Source organism: Galeopterus variegatus, unplaced genomic scaffold, assembly GCF_000696425.1.
Source record: "Galeopterus variegatus unplaced genomic scaffold, G_variegatus-3.0.2 Scaffold1967, whole genome shotgun sequence".
Taxonomy (NCBI): domain Eukaryota; kingdom Metazoa; phylum Chordata; class Mammalia; order Dermoptera; family Cynocephalidae; genus Galeopterus; species Galeopterus variegatus.
The window spans coordinates 82086-96411 of record NW_007728078.1 but is presented as its reverse complement, the minus strand read 5'-3'; the positions used below and the strand labels follow the sequence as shown (position 1 = coordinate 96411).

General features: G+C 32.3%; 1 protein-coding gene across 2 annotated transcripts in view; it reads left to right on the top strand.

The window, feature by feature from the left end:
• The window catches only part of ECT2 (epithelial cell transforming 2), a 65155-nt gene extending 51133 nt beyond the window's left edge, over positions 1-14022 (top strand). For both annotated transcript variants that reach the window (XM_008579854.1, XM_008579855.1), the window contains 3 exons: positions 6612-6719; positions 7712-7858; positions 12657-14022. In XM_008579854.1, the coding sequence (XP_008578076.1) occupies positions 6612-6719; positions 7712-7858; positions 12657-12746 (345 nt within the window). In that variant the 3' untranslated portion in view covers positions 12747-14022. The remainder of the gene's footprint in view (positions 1-6611; positions 6720-7711; positions 7859-12656) is intronic.
• Positions 14023-14326: the final 304 nt, after the last annotated feature.

Here is a 14326-nt window from a genome sequence, read left to right as displayed (position 1 = left end):
AACTTGTACATTTCTAATGACCTAATTATGAATGTAGGCGAGTATTTAGTTTTGTGTGTATTTAAGAAAACTGGTTTATTGAAAGCAATAAATGGTTTGTAGCATGTTGTTTTGCCTTTCAGGGCAAGTTGCCAATCCACTTTTCTCACCAGCCTCTTAAAATCGAATGCCATTATGAAGATATAATTACCTCTATACCATACAGATTAAAGTGAAGATAATGAGCAAGTCAAACTGTTGAAGTTAAGTGACTTGCCAGAAATCAAGTAGCTTGTAGTAGATCTTGAATGGAATCTAGGTCCTGTAAAAGATAATTTGATTTCTTCATCTCCATATATGGGAGAGACATGTGATAAACAGATATAGACCCCTTACTCTTTGTACAAATGACATAGATTGAAGATAATGTATTGATATAATAGATGACCCTTTTTAGTAAAAAAGTACTGTGACTGAGATTGTCTTGGGCATTCCTATGGGAGTAAAACCTTTTACTATAGTTAAGTCTGACCTTAAAAGACACGGAGGTATAATGTGGTTTATGAAGTAGGTAATCCTTGATTAAAATCCCTTACCAAAGTGTTTAGAAGAATAAATAGACTTTGGTTTGTTTTTTAAAATTTTTATAGGCCAAGAATATGTTATAAATAAAGGATTCTTCCACAAAAAAGTTTATAGAGGGAAATACAATGCTAGTGCATTTTAAGAGAATGCTGGCTAGAAAAATGGTGGTGACATCTTTTGTTATGAAATTTGCGAAACTGCTCTTATAAGGAAGAATTTTTTATAGTTCTAGGTATCTATATGTAAAATGAGTTTCCTTGTAGTATAGTGATTCCTTATTAATAGAGTTTACTCCTGCATTTATCAGAATGTCAGACTAGATGGCCTATGCAGTCTTCTCGAAATTTATAACCCTAATACTGACAGTTAAAGTTAGTGGAACATTTTCCTTCAAATACAATCTATTGAATTACTAACCACAAGGTGACTAATAATACTAGAACTGAAATACAGTGAATGGAAAAATTTCATAAAGTAAAATTAGCCACAAGATGGCAGCAGACTTTTAGCTATGTTCTGATTTATATTGTCTTATACCACAAAATTCTTTCAGTCTCTTGAAATTGTGTTTTTAAGAAATATTTTAAATTCAGATATTCAGTGACTTCAGTTGAGCCCTTTTCTGCATTTAAAATGCTACACAGTAAATTTTTAAAAAGCCCCAAGTAAGCATCTTATTTGAGAACATTTTGCCATGTTAAAGAGAAAGTGCTTCTATGTATTTATAAAAGATGTAAAAGATAGGAAAATCTTTGATTTATTTGAATCAGTAGTTTTTGTATTACTATTACATATTTCTTAGTACCCCAAATAATTTGAGCTTGCTTAATTAAAAGAGTAAAATAAGTACAACTAATTTATTCTATACATTTCATTCATCATGCCCATTCAAAAATGACTTAAAAACTAAAATTGTCAGGCTAAGAGAAAACTTAATCTAATATCATTATTTTAAATGAGAAACTAAGGACAAGAGCAATGACTGATTAGTATAAAGCTAATGCTAGAATCCAGGTATGCTTTTTCTTGGTCCAACCCTCTCGATGTTTTTTTTTCCCCCATGGATACGATGTCCCATATTCTGTTATCTCAGAATTTAAAGAGAAAAGTTTTAATCTGTTGAAAATCTTATCTCTCAGAATACTTAGGTATTTCTGGCCTCTTGCCAAAATGTAACTTTTAATTTTATGGTCCATACTCTAAGGTTTATATCCTGCCTAAGGTCAGATGGTAGCTTTGCTGAGGCCATTACAAATTTCTAACCTCCAATGTCAAAAGTATGATTTTATTAACAAATTATTTTAAGCAATATTATCCTCTTCCCCAGTTTGGTTAGTTTAGATTTGATGATTAAATGACCTATGCTACAATTCAGAACTTTTGCCACAAACTTTTTATTTATTTTTTTTATTTATTTATTTTTTTTGTCTTTTGTCTTTTTTCCGTGTCCGGCAACGGATAGCAACCCTCAGTGTTGCCCCCGTACCGGACCGGGGACCGGCAACGGGATTGCAAGCCTCGGTGTTGCTCCCGCGCCTCGCTCAGCCAGTGAGCGGAAGCCGGTCCGTATGTGGGATCCGAACCCTCGGACGGGAGCGCCGCCGCGCTTCCCAAGTGGCGCACTATCCAGTGCGCCACCGGGCCGGCCCGCCACAAACTTTTTAAATTTCTCTTAAAATCAAACCCATCCTACATTTTGGTCAAAATCACCACTGGCTACTTATGAGTAGCAATATTTATTTTAAGTTTTTAAACTTGTAAGTAGAATTTTTAATTATGTGAGGAATAGACTGAAGATAGAACATGTGTGAAAAGAGTTTGTGTTTTTGAGCCCATAACATTTATCATGAAGTTAATATGATTTTTATTTAAAATTATAATTATTTGTCACCTCTCCCAGGGTGACGGAGATGCAAAGGATTACTCAAAGCCCATTTCTTCTGAGCAGTGAGAAGCGCCAAAGGGGTTAATTTCCAGGAACCCTCAAGAGAGAGGCATTCCTCCTCAGAAAATAACCTCGAACTAGGGTCTTCTCTCAGTATTTATTCTCCAGGCCAGAAAGTTACAGAAAAGGAACATAGGTGGTTACAAAAGAACAGTAAGGTAATTGTCATGAAAACAATCATTAGGTTTGGCTGCACCAAGGACATCTGCCCTTAGAGCCAGCAATTTTGCTGTGTTACAATTCTTTATCTACAACAGATACTTTAGCCCCGGGGAAAGTTTCCTGTCTTTCACAAACTTAAAATTTCTATGTGTAATTTTAAAATGTTAGGCTATACCTGAAACCACAGGGCCTTGGAAGCTAGGCCCTATGAAATACATTTGCTTTATTAATGTTAGTATTCTCCACAATTATTCTACCAGCTTTTAATATAAATGTCTGTTTTTGGTACTACTGTTTATTGTTGGCCATATCAAAAGCTCTAAGCTATAAACATGATTACAGAGTTTGAGGAAATCACTGAGGCATAGGCTATTGCAGGGAACATATGATAATGTATATTTTTTTCTTTAGCATCTGGGAGTTTGAGGACTATTGGAGAGGAGAGCTTAGGAAAAGAAGGTGAAAAAAAGTTTCTGATAACTCTCAAGTAGACTGGCTTATAGGCTTAAGATGTCAGAAATGCTAGAAAGTTTTCTGTGAATTAACACCCATGAGTAAACTATAAACACTGTAGCTGAGGCTCAGCTTCTCCCGAAATTAATATTATGTATCTCAGTGGGAGAGATTGATTACTACTTTCTAATCTTAAACATAGCAAGTCTGTCTTCAGAACTAGTCTTAGGTGCATGTAAATTTAGGGCTGTTTGAAAAACTTGCCTTTACAAAGCTTCTTTGATACTTGACATACTTTGAATAAATTATAAAACGTTTTTAGAATTAGTATGTTGTTAAAAATGAGTTTTGGTTATGCTGTAAATTTCATTTTTATTTTACTTTAGCAATTTAGAGGAATAGGTTAAAAAGTAGAAAGGTTTTTTTTTTGGAAGAGAGAATGGGAATTGAGAAAGAGTAGGAAAGCCTAGGACTACTGAAGATAAGTTCCCCCCAGTTTACACTTTTGCCTATGATTTACCCTAGTTACCTTCCTCTGTGCAGAGAGAGCGAAAGGAAGTACTTCATCTTTATACCTTAATAAATAACAACGTTGGCTTCTTAACCACTAGTGAACTATCTAGATATTTACCCTTTAAATAATTCTGAATGCAGAATGTTCTAGGAATGTAAAAGACCCTATATCTATCTTCCCCTTTCCACCAATCAGAAGCAATTTAGTTGTTTATTGAGAGAAAACACAAAACCATCTGCTCCCTTTTTAGTTCACAGGTGGTTATTATATGATTAGTAATAGTTGAGGTAACAATAAGAAAAACTGAGAAGCTCTTTTTTTTATTAGCTCATGCTGGGATTTAAATTTCATGGGCCTTCATTTTAAACATTAAACACACTTGGAGTTTAGTTTCATTTTATATGTGTGTGTGTGTCTTGTGTGTGTGTGTGTGTGTATGTGTGTATATATATATATATATATATATATATATATATATGATACATTTTGCATCTAAATATTTTATTCAAAGAGTAAGTTTAAGTTACCAATATTTAATTTTATATTCATGCTGATTACCATCTATTTTAAATTGAAAAATATTTGCATATAAGAAAAAAATCAAATACATAAAAGTATACTGCAGTAAAATGTAAGTCTCATACCTCTGTCCTACTAGTCTTTCTTTTCAGGAACATGACTTTTGATACTTTCATAGGTATCTTTTCAGAAATATAAGTGTAAAGTTTTTTTCAAAAATGTGCATTTCTTATTAGATTTCTGGGTAATTTTCTGTTTATAATACTATCATAAATGGACATTTTAGCTGTTTCTAAATTTTTTTGTTTCTAAGTTGTTTTGTAAATAGATGAATCTTTAAATATGTATGTTTATTGGCAAAAATTTGTCTATTTTTATTAAAAGCTTTTTTTCATAATTAAATAAGAAAAAAGCACTATAGTATTTCACTAGAAAAATGGGCAAAGTATATAAATAGATTATTTGCAAACAAGAAAGTTTTAAGAACCAGAAAACATGGGGGGGAAAAAAGCCTCACTAGTAATTTAAAATAATACAGATTAAGAGAGCAACATGTTAATTGTTTTTAACAAACCAAATTGTGAAAGATTCTTTAAAGGAGACTATCAAGGATTGGTAAAGCAAGATAGAACCTTTCATGCTCTGTCAGTGAGAAAATGTCGGTTGAGGCATATACCCTTTTTGGAAAGCAATTCATCCGTCAGGAGCTTTAAAAATGTTCACACTTTGCTTTTCTACTTCTAATGTTCTAACTTAGAAAACTAGATGGTTTAATAATTTTATATGCCAATATATACTTTTGTTTCTTTTTTTTTTAATTGTGGTAAAATTTACATAACATAAAATTTACATTGTTGTACGGTATCACCACCATCCATCTCTAGAACTTCTTTATCTTCTCAAAGGGGAACTCTGTGCTTATTATACAAAATTCCCCATTACCTCACTTTAAATGTTCAAAAATTGTAGAATGATAAAAACTAATTGTGGTATAATTAGGAAAGACTTGTCAGCCGTTCATTAAGAGTAATTCAATTGAGTATTTAATGACATGAATAAAACAGTATACAGGTCATTGAAAAACATAAGATACAAAACTGAATATTATGACTCAGATGTTGTTACAAAAACATTTTATGCTTGTAGAAAAACATCTGTAAGAAATGTACTGAAATGTTGGTTAGTAGAGTTATGGGTGATTTTTTTTTTTTTAATACTATTTTATTTTAAAGTAGAGTCTTTCAAAGTTCATTTTAATCTCCAAAAAATAGTAACATTATTTTAAAAAGATACTGGTAATTGCAAGTGCTGTTACAGAGTTGGGATAGATAGGCAACCAAAAGTCATTTATTTAGCTAACGGATCAAGAGGGTCTGGAGAAGGCAGAGTAGATTTGGTTGTTCTCATGATGAAACTAGAGAAGCTTTAGCAAAACCAAAGCTGTTTATACATGTGTCAGTGGTGGAGATCCAAAGCAGACATTTATAATGGTATAGTATTTAACACCTTGTGTTTATAAAGAGACCTAACACTTCATTTCAGAGTACTTTTGTGCATTATCTTGTTTTAGCCTTATGATTGTTATGGGTTAGGTATCCCAGATATTTTCTACATTTTGCAGATGAGAAATTTTCAGAAAAACCAACTTTCAGAAGGTTGTATAATCTCTCTAGCCATAGAAGAATAGTGCAGGAGAGTCTCATAGTCGTAGAGTAACAAGGCAATTTGCCAGTTCATAGTCTAGATTTAAAATTTTAAATGAAAGTTGGTTATAGAACTATGCAAAAGCATTTTGTCTAACTTGCTTTCTTCTGAAAGCAATACTTGAGCATAATTTGACCATAATTTGGTAGTGGTTCTTGGCCTATATGAAGTCCTTGACTCCTTTGGGAGTACAGCATAAACTGTGAACCCTCTCCAAAAAATGCACTTTGCACATGCACACACAAAATTTTGCACATAATTTAGGGGAATTGCATACCCATTGTCACCGTAGGAGCTTTTGATTACAAGTTTGGAACCTCTGATTTGTAATCCTATATGCTGACTGAGGAAAACAGGGAAAAGTAAGGGAAAGTCTCAATCTTAATTTGAGATTATCCTAAGGAAAATGTGATGTTGGTGTTGTAGCAGATTTTATACTTAAGCATTAAGTCTGCTAAATTTCTAACTTAGTTTTAGGGTTGTTAGTAAGATTTTATGTTGAGGTCTATTTCCAATTGCTTTGGTGTCCATGGTCCTTGCAATGAATTATTCATTTGCTGAATCCTTATTTTTCACTAACCTTAAATTAGTACATTTTAGAGTAGAAATTGTCATTTATATCAAGAATTTTGAGTAGCTTCATAAATAGTATTTACAAGTGCTCTCATATGTATATATGTGTTTACAGATTTAATTTAGAAATAGTTGTGCTTTTGTAAATTTAAAATAATAATGTATTTTTTTCAATAGGAGAATCTTATTTACACTGCTGATCCAGAATCCTTTGAAGTAAATACAAAAGATATGGATAGTACATTGAGTAGAGCATCTAGAGCAATAAAAAAGACTTCAAAAAAGGTGAGTTTTAGTGAAATTACTATTTGACATATCTCTAAAATGTATTTTTCAGACTATATTAAAATAATATTGCCAAAAACACTAGTATAAAGGTAATCTATCCAACGAAGCTATTTTGTTGTTCTAGAAAATGACCCACAGAGAAAATAGTTTTAGCTCAGTGACTTCTTTGCCACCGTAGTTATAACTTGTTATCCTTCACATTCTTGCTGTAGTGATACTTCTATGAACTGTGTTTCAGTAGAAATGTACTGTTGGTGTTTTAGATATAGGTATGTGTGCATTTATCTTAAATACTGCACACAACAGCAAAGGGCACAATGAAATGACAGGGAATCAGGAGACCTATTCTTGACTTCAGAAGTATGTTTTAGTCTTCTCATGATGAAAATAACTTTTTAACTTACCTTATCAGAGCTGTTGAGGACTACATATGTATGTTGGTAACAGGGCTTTTAAAAGTAGAACCAGAATTTTAGGGTTCTAAGAGAAATTTGTAGCTATGTGGTCTACTGTTAGATAAGTTTTGTTTTATTTTTTCTTTCCTTTGGAGGGGAGGCCTTGTATTTTAATTATCTTTGTATCTCCTGTCATTTAACATATATGATGTATAGTAGATATACATGTTAAATGATGATTCAAATGAACTCCTTTACTCTTTCAATAAAGAAATTGAGGTTCAAGTGGTTTTGGATTAAAGATCTCATATCTAGGCTGTGGCAGAATCAGATAAGAACCTAGGTTTCTTCTCTTCCAGTTTTTTCCTCCCACCTTCTATCATTGGACTGGAATGTTCTCTAAATGTAAGATGGAATAGTTGGCAATTTACTACATTTTCTCACTGCTTTGTGCCAAAGAGAGTTTAATTCTGCCATGTACTATTTGTAGAAAAATTTTGATGTGTATTTGGCTTTCTTTATGCATAAAACATTCTTATCAACTAAATTAAATTTGTCTAGGCTTAACTAATTGTAGCTTTTTTTTAACTCTAGGTTACAAGAGCGTTCTCTTTCTCTAAAACTCCAAAAAGAGCTCTACGAAGGGCTCTTATGACATCCCATAGTTCAGCGGAGGGACGAAGTCCTCCCAGCAATGATAAGCATGTAGTGAGTCGTCTGTCTAGCACATCATCATTAGCAGTAAGTGATTTTGATTTAATCAGCTGAATGATTTACTCATATTTATGAGGTTGGTATGGAATTTATTAACTTTTTAAAAATGGAAATGTTAATGTTTCTCATCATTTTTTTTTAGTGTATCTCCAAACTTCTAACCTACTTACTGGGTAAAGGCAACTGAGAAAGCCTTCCTATTAATGAACTAGAGATATACTTAACATGTAGTCTATTCAATATGAAATTTTATTGGGAGCAAAATGTGTTCTAAAATCTCTAGAAAAAGAGGCATGCTCAATCTGGCGTATCACTTTACATAGCTATGGTTCTGTTTATACAGATTGATTCCAGTAACAAAACAGCGACTGAGTTTTATGTGGAGTATACTAACATTTATAAAGCAAATATATTTCATAGGGACTAACTTCCAAAGCCGTGTAGTTTCAGGTATAACTTAACTTTTTAAAATTACACATAGAAATGTTGAGCTTGCAAAAGACAGAAAACTTTCCCCAAGCTAAAGTCTCTGTTGTAGATAAAGAATTGTAACAACAAAATTGCTGGCTCAAGGAGAGATGCCCTTGGTGTAGGTTAACCTACTGATAGATATGTTAAGAAAGTTACTTGATTGTTATGTAAATATGCTAAGGAAATTGCTGTAGGGAAAGAAAGCGTTTGCTAAGAACAAGCTTTTGTTGGTGGATTGACTTAACTTTTTAATAATTACATTATGGAATGTCACTTTGTTATTTCACTGATGTTACCAGCTTCTATTGTTAAACGATACTTAGCCATTAACTCCACCTATGTTCCTTTTCTGTAACTTTCCGGCCTGGAGAATAAATACTGAGAAAGAACCCCAGTTCAGGTTTAATTTCTGGAGGAGGAATGCCTCTCTCTTCAGGGTTGCAGGAAATTAACCCCTTCGAGGTTTCTCACTGCTCAAAAGAAATGGGCTTTGTGTCTCTGTCACCCTGGGGGAGAGGTGACAAAGAGAGTGCAACACTGAGTTTTAGTCCTTTTACTATTTCTGTGATGAGTAGAATATATGGTACTGAATTTCAGAGGATGATGGGTTCTAAATTTGTATATATTTTTAATTGTTTCCTGAACAATCTAAAATCCCAACTGTCAGAAATTTAATTAATATTAAGGGCATTGCTAACATGTATTACTATCACTAGTACATAAGTGATATATTTGTTCTTTATAAAATTATTATTAACCCAACTTACTATGCTTAAGAAAAGCAAGTGGCTATCACTTCTTTTTTTTTTTTTTTTGTCTTTTGTCTTTTTCCGTGTCCGGCAACGGATTGCAACCCTCAGTGTTGCCCCCGTACCGGACTGGGGACCGGCAACGGGATCGCAACCCTCGGTGTTGCTCCCGCGCCTCGCTCAGCCAGTGAGCGGGAACCGGTCTGTATGTGGGATCCGAACCCTCGGGCGGGAGCGCCGCCACACTCCCCAAGCGGCGCACTATCCAGTGCGCCACCGGGCCGGCCCCTGCTATCACTTCTTAGTAGTGTGTCCTTCAGCAAGTTTCTCATTCTCTCTTACCTGCATTTTTGTAGAGGTTAATAGTACTTATCCCATAGTATGATTGTATGGACTAAATAATATATTTATATTATATAATCACACATATGTATGTGATGTGATTATATACTGAGAGGCGGTTTGAGTAGGGGTTAAGAGCATGTTCAGATCCTCCCTCTGCTAGCTGTGGGACTTTTTTTTTAACACTTAAAATGTGGGCATTTTATTGTATGTAAATTATACCTTAATAAATTAGATTTTTATTTATTTATTTTTTAATTGAAACATAGTTGATTGTACATATTTGTGGGGTATAGCACTGAATATCAATACCTGTGTGCAATATGTGATGCTTAAATCAGGATAATTAGTATATTCAACATTATACAGTGTAATTGATTTTACCAATGCCTCCACTTTTGGCAAGTTATTAAAGATCTCTCTGTTTTAATTTCACTGTCTGTAAAATGAGTCTAAAGTAATTGTAAGGATTAGATGAGTTCATATATGTTAAGTGCTTAGAATAGTACCTAGCACATTGTGAGTCCTCTAGTATTTTATAAGTGGTTAATACCTTTTATTAATGTAAAATGTATACAGGCAGGGCATGTAATATGCAATAAATATTTTTTTAAAATAGTAGTTAAAGTCTCTAGTTAACACATCAGAATTATGGCTAAATCTATGAGTATATTCGTACAGCTTTTAGATCAAGGTTAACCCTAATCGTAAGTTGTACTTAGTTTACAGTATAAATCTATGCAGTAAATTTGGTGAATTAAAATTGACAAAACAAAATGCAGATAAGCATTCATTTGTTAACATTAGATTATAGTAATCCTCCTCGTTATCCACGGTCTTGCTTTCTGTAGTTTCAGTTACTCGTGGTCAACCACGGTCCAAAAATATTAAATTGAATATTCTAGAAATAAACAATTCATTAATTTTAAATGTGTGTCATTCTGAGTAGCATGATGAAATCTCATACTGTCCCCCTCCATCTTGCCTGGAATGTGAATCATCTATATATGTATGTATATGTATGTACTACTCACCCAGTAGTCACTTAGTAGCTGTCTTGGTTATGAGATTGACTGTTGTGCTATTGCAGTGCTTGTGTTCAAGTATGCCTGTTTTACTTAATAATGACCTTAAAGAGCAAGAGTAATGATTCTGGCAATTCAGATATGCCAAAGAGAAGTCATAAAGTGCTTGCTTTAAGTGAAGAGGTGAAAGTCCTCAATAAGGAAAGAAAAGTTGTATGCTACAATAAGAACGAATCTTCTATCCATGAAATTGTGGAGAAAGAAAAACAAATTTGTGCTAGTTTTGCTGTCACACCTCAAACTGCAAAAGTTTTGGCCACAGTATATGTATAGGAAAAAAACAGTATGTACAATGTTTGGTACTATCCAAGATTTCAGAAAACTGCTGGGGATCATGGAACATATGCCTGTGAATAAGGGCGGACTACTGTATAAGCTTTCTCAAAACCAAATTACTATTCCTTGTTTATTTTCTGCATCTGCAGTAACTATTTTAAACTTTACTGCCTTTCAAATAAAGGTAAATGGGTTTTTAACAAAATTTTTAGAAAATTATTATTTATGGTTATATCATTTTTATATAGACAATATATATAAGAGGTACCTAAAATATCTTTAAGACATTTTATGTCCTTTTCTCAGTTGCTTGTTTCTGTTCTAACAGATTACCCATTCTATTTCCACAAGCAATATAATTGGATTTACTAAGCATGTTTATGTTCAGTGCTCAAATTCTACTCGTGGGCACTCTCAATACTCATGGTTTTGATCTATACTTCATTCTGTCTCCCAAGCTAGTTTTTCAGAGATACTAGAAGGAAATGTTAATTTTCAAATTTCAAAAAAAGTTCTTTCCAAGTCATCTTTGACATTTGTGAAGAATTAGGAGATATGCCAAGCAGTAATGGAAACAAGCCTTGTGAAGTTTAATGTGAGCTTACTAGCTATTTGAAATTTGTATTCGTGAAAAAGAAAAGTATTTTTTTGCACTGAACCACTTATTAGGTGGGTGGGGACTTTTGAATTCACAACTTTATAACTGCTTCAAATTCATAACAACTTAGGCTTAATAGAGTTTCTTTGCATACTGGCACATAAGAATATTTTTTGAAAGATTTTACTCTTAAGACCAGAAAAAATGAGTTCCATTAGAAATATTCTTATTTAGGAAAATGATCATTTGAAAGAATAGTAATGATTGTCATGAGTAGTTGATTTATATTTCAAATCTGATTCTTAATCTTAAATTTAAGGCATTTATATAAAATTTATGCTTTTAATTTGGCAAATCATAAAAGTTTCACCTGAGGAAAATGTAAACTTCAACACTATCTAAATCGTTGTTTTGGTATCACTTGAATGGTAGTACTTTACCAGCCCAACTCTTTAAATACTTCATTTTGCTACCTCATTGATGAGAATTTATAACCAGCTACTATGTTGGTTCTAACTTTAGTTACAGTTAGCCATTCATATATATTAAAATAGTAGCCTTATAATTTATTTGGATTTACATCCATTCTTGAATTTTTGTATTCTTGTGCATATTTCTTTGTTATGGTTAAACATTCTGATGATATTTAACTTTGACCTCTGAAGCAATAAGTTTAGACAGTTTAGCCATTTAATAATCACTGTTATCCAGAAGGACTGCTGTTTTGCACAGTGTTTATATGGAGCATGATTATACACGTACAGAGACACGCTCACACATATGAGTTTCACATGTAATAAAAACACTCCACTCTTTGGAAGTATGACTTTTAATTTTAGAAAATCATTTCTTGTGAAGTGATTTTATTCCTCTTAATTCTTCTTTATGAATTAAGAAGAAAACATTAGAGTTTGTCTTCTTACCTCAAAAACTTGATTACTAGTTTATAAATTTTTATTTATAACCTGAAATACTGAATCATTAATATTTCACAGAAGCAAGTTAGGTGTCACTACTAACACTAAGCCAATATTTGTTCCAATTGAGTTAGTTATCTAGTTAACTAGTCTACCATTTGGTTTTTGTTTTCAGAATGCTGAAATAGTTTTAAATATGTTTTCTCCCCATTTCACTTCCCTAATTTTAAATTCTTTTATTTAAAGGTTTTAGAATTGTCAGATGTCTTTAAATTAATTATTACGATAATTTGTAAAATGTAAAAGTGATAGGCATGATACTGAACTGTGTATTACAATTCTTTAAAGAAAAATTTTAAATATAAAATATTTGTCTTGTCTTTACAGGGTATTCCATCTCCCTCACTTATCAGCCTTCCTTCCTTCTTTGAAAGGAGAAGTCATACTTTAAGCAGATCTACAACTCATTTGATATGAAGCTTAAAAAAATCTTAAACTATAGAAATGAGTGAACATCTCATACTTAAATAAGAAACTGACTTACATGGTACTTGTAATTAGCACTTGGTGAAAGCTGGAAAGAAGATAGGTAACACTAAACTATGTCATTTGATTTTCTTCTTCAAGGAGTAGGTTTACCTCTTATATTTTTGAAGTTAATTCATGTAAAAAATTATATTGATTTTGATGTAATTTATCTCTTTGCTCAAATCCCTCATTTGAAGACCAGTAATTTAAGTTATTCAGTTATTCACAATATCAGTAGCTTTACAACCCTTATACAGTAAATAAATTTTATTGGATGATGCCAAATACTGCTGTGAAACTATTTGTATAGTCTCTGTGAATGAATTTATGGAAATACTTTTTTGTGTATCTCAATTTGTGCAGAGATTAAATGATATCACAATGCTTATTGGACAAAAACTTGCATAGATTACTGGTTAAATAGTGGGGTCTTCTTCAATAGGTGCTGTTTGAAGCATTTAACTCTCCTTTTGCAGTTTATTTTCTTCTCAAGTGTTTTCAAGGTCTAGGGTGTGGATTTTAAAAGATTTGCCTTTATTAACAATAACATTTAAGGAGATTGTTTCAAAATATTTTTGCTAATTGAGATAAGGATAGAAAGACTGAAAAACATTGTATATTTTGCAAAAATAAGATATTGGTATATACTTGTAGCTGTTTCAGATACAATATATTTATGGTGATTTTAGCCACTAGTAAATCTTGATTTATTTTGATAGTGTGTAGAATTTTATTTCAAAGGATAAGACCATGGGAAAATTATGGTAAAGATTGTTTATGTCCTTTATGAAATAATTCTTAAGTTGCCATCAGTTTTACTAATCTGGTGAGAAGTGCATAGATATATGTATGGTCAACTTTTTTTTGTGATCTTCTAATTAAATGTAAATTTGAAAATTTATTTGCTATTGTAAAATATTTTGCAAAGCCTGATATTATCTTTCAAAATAGTTCTTTGATTTTTTATAGTCAGTAATACAAAATAATCAAGTTCCTATGAATAAATGCATTTTTTATTCCCTACCTGTTTAAGGAACACTACACATTTTTAATTGTCACTTAACAATTTTTAGTTATCTGCTTTAATAGTTTAACTGACTATAGATTTTTTTCTGTGCCATGTATGTGCCACTTCTGAGAATAGTAAATGATGCTTTATTGCTATGTTTTAAAAGCAGTTGTATTAGTAACAACTTTGTGAATAAATACTTAAAACCCAAGTGTATTTTATGTCTCATGTCTTAAACAATACCTTCAGACACATTTTCATAGGCAAACATGAATGCCTGCATCAACTTCTGCTTGCTTATTTGTTTATTCTTTCCTCCATTAGTATTTTTGAGCTTTTCGTATACTGGGCTATTTGTAGAATAAGAGTTGTAGTGGATTGAATTATGTGCCTTCCAAACTCCCTGAAGCTTGTAAGGTGTGCCCCAAGTTTAATGTATTAGAAACTTAGCCCCCACTGTGACTGTTAAGAGGGTGGGAATTCCTATTATGGTAATTGAAAGGTGGAGCTGTAAAGAGGT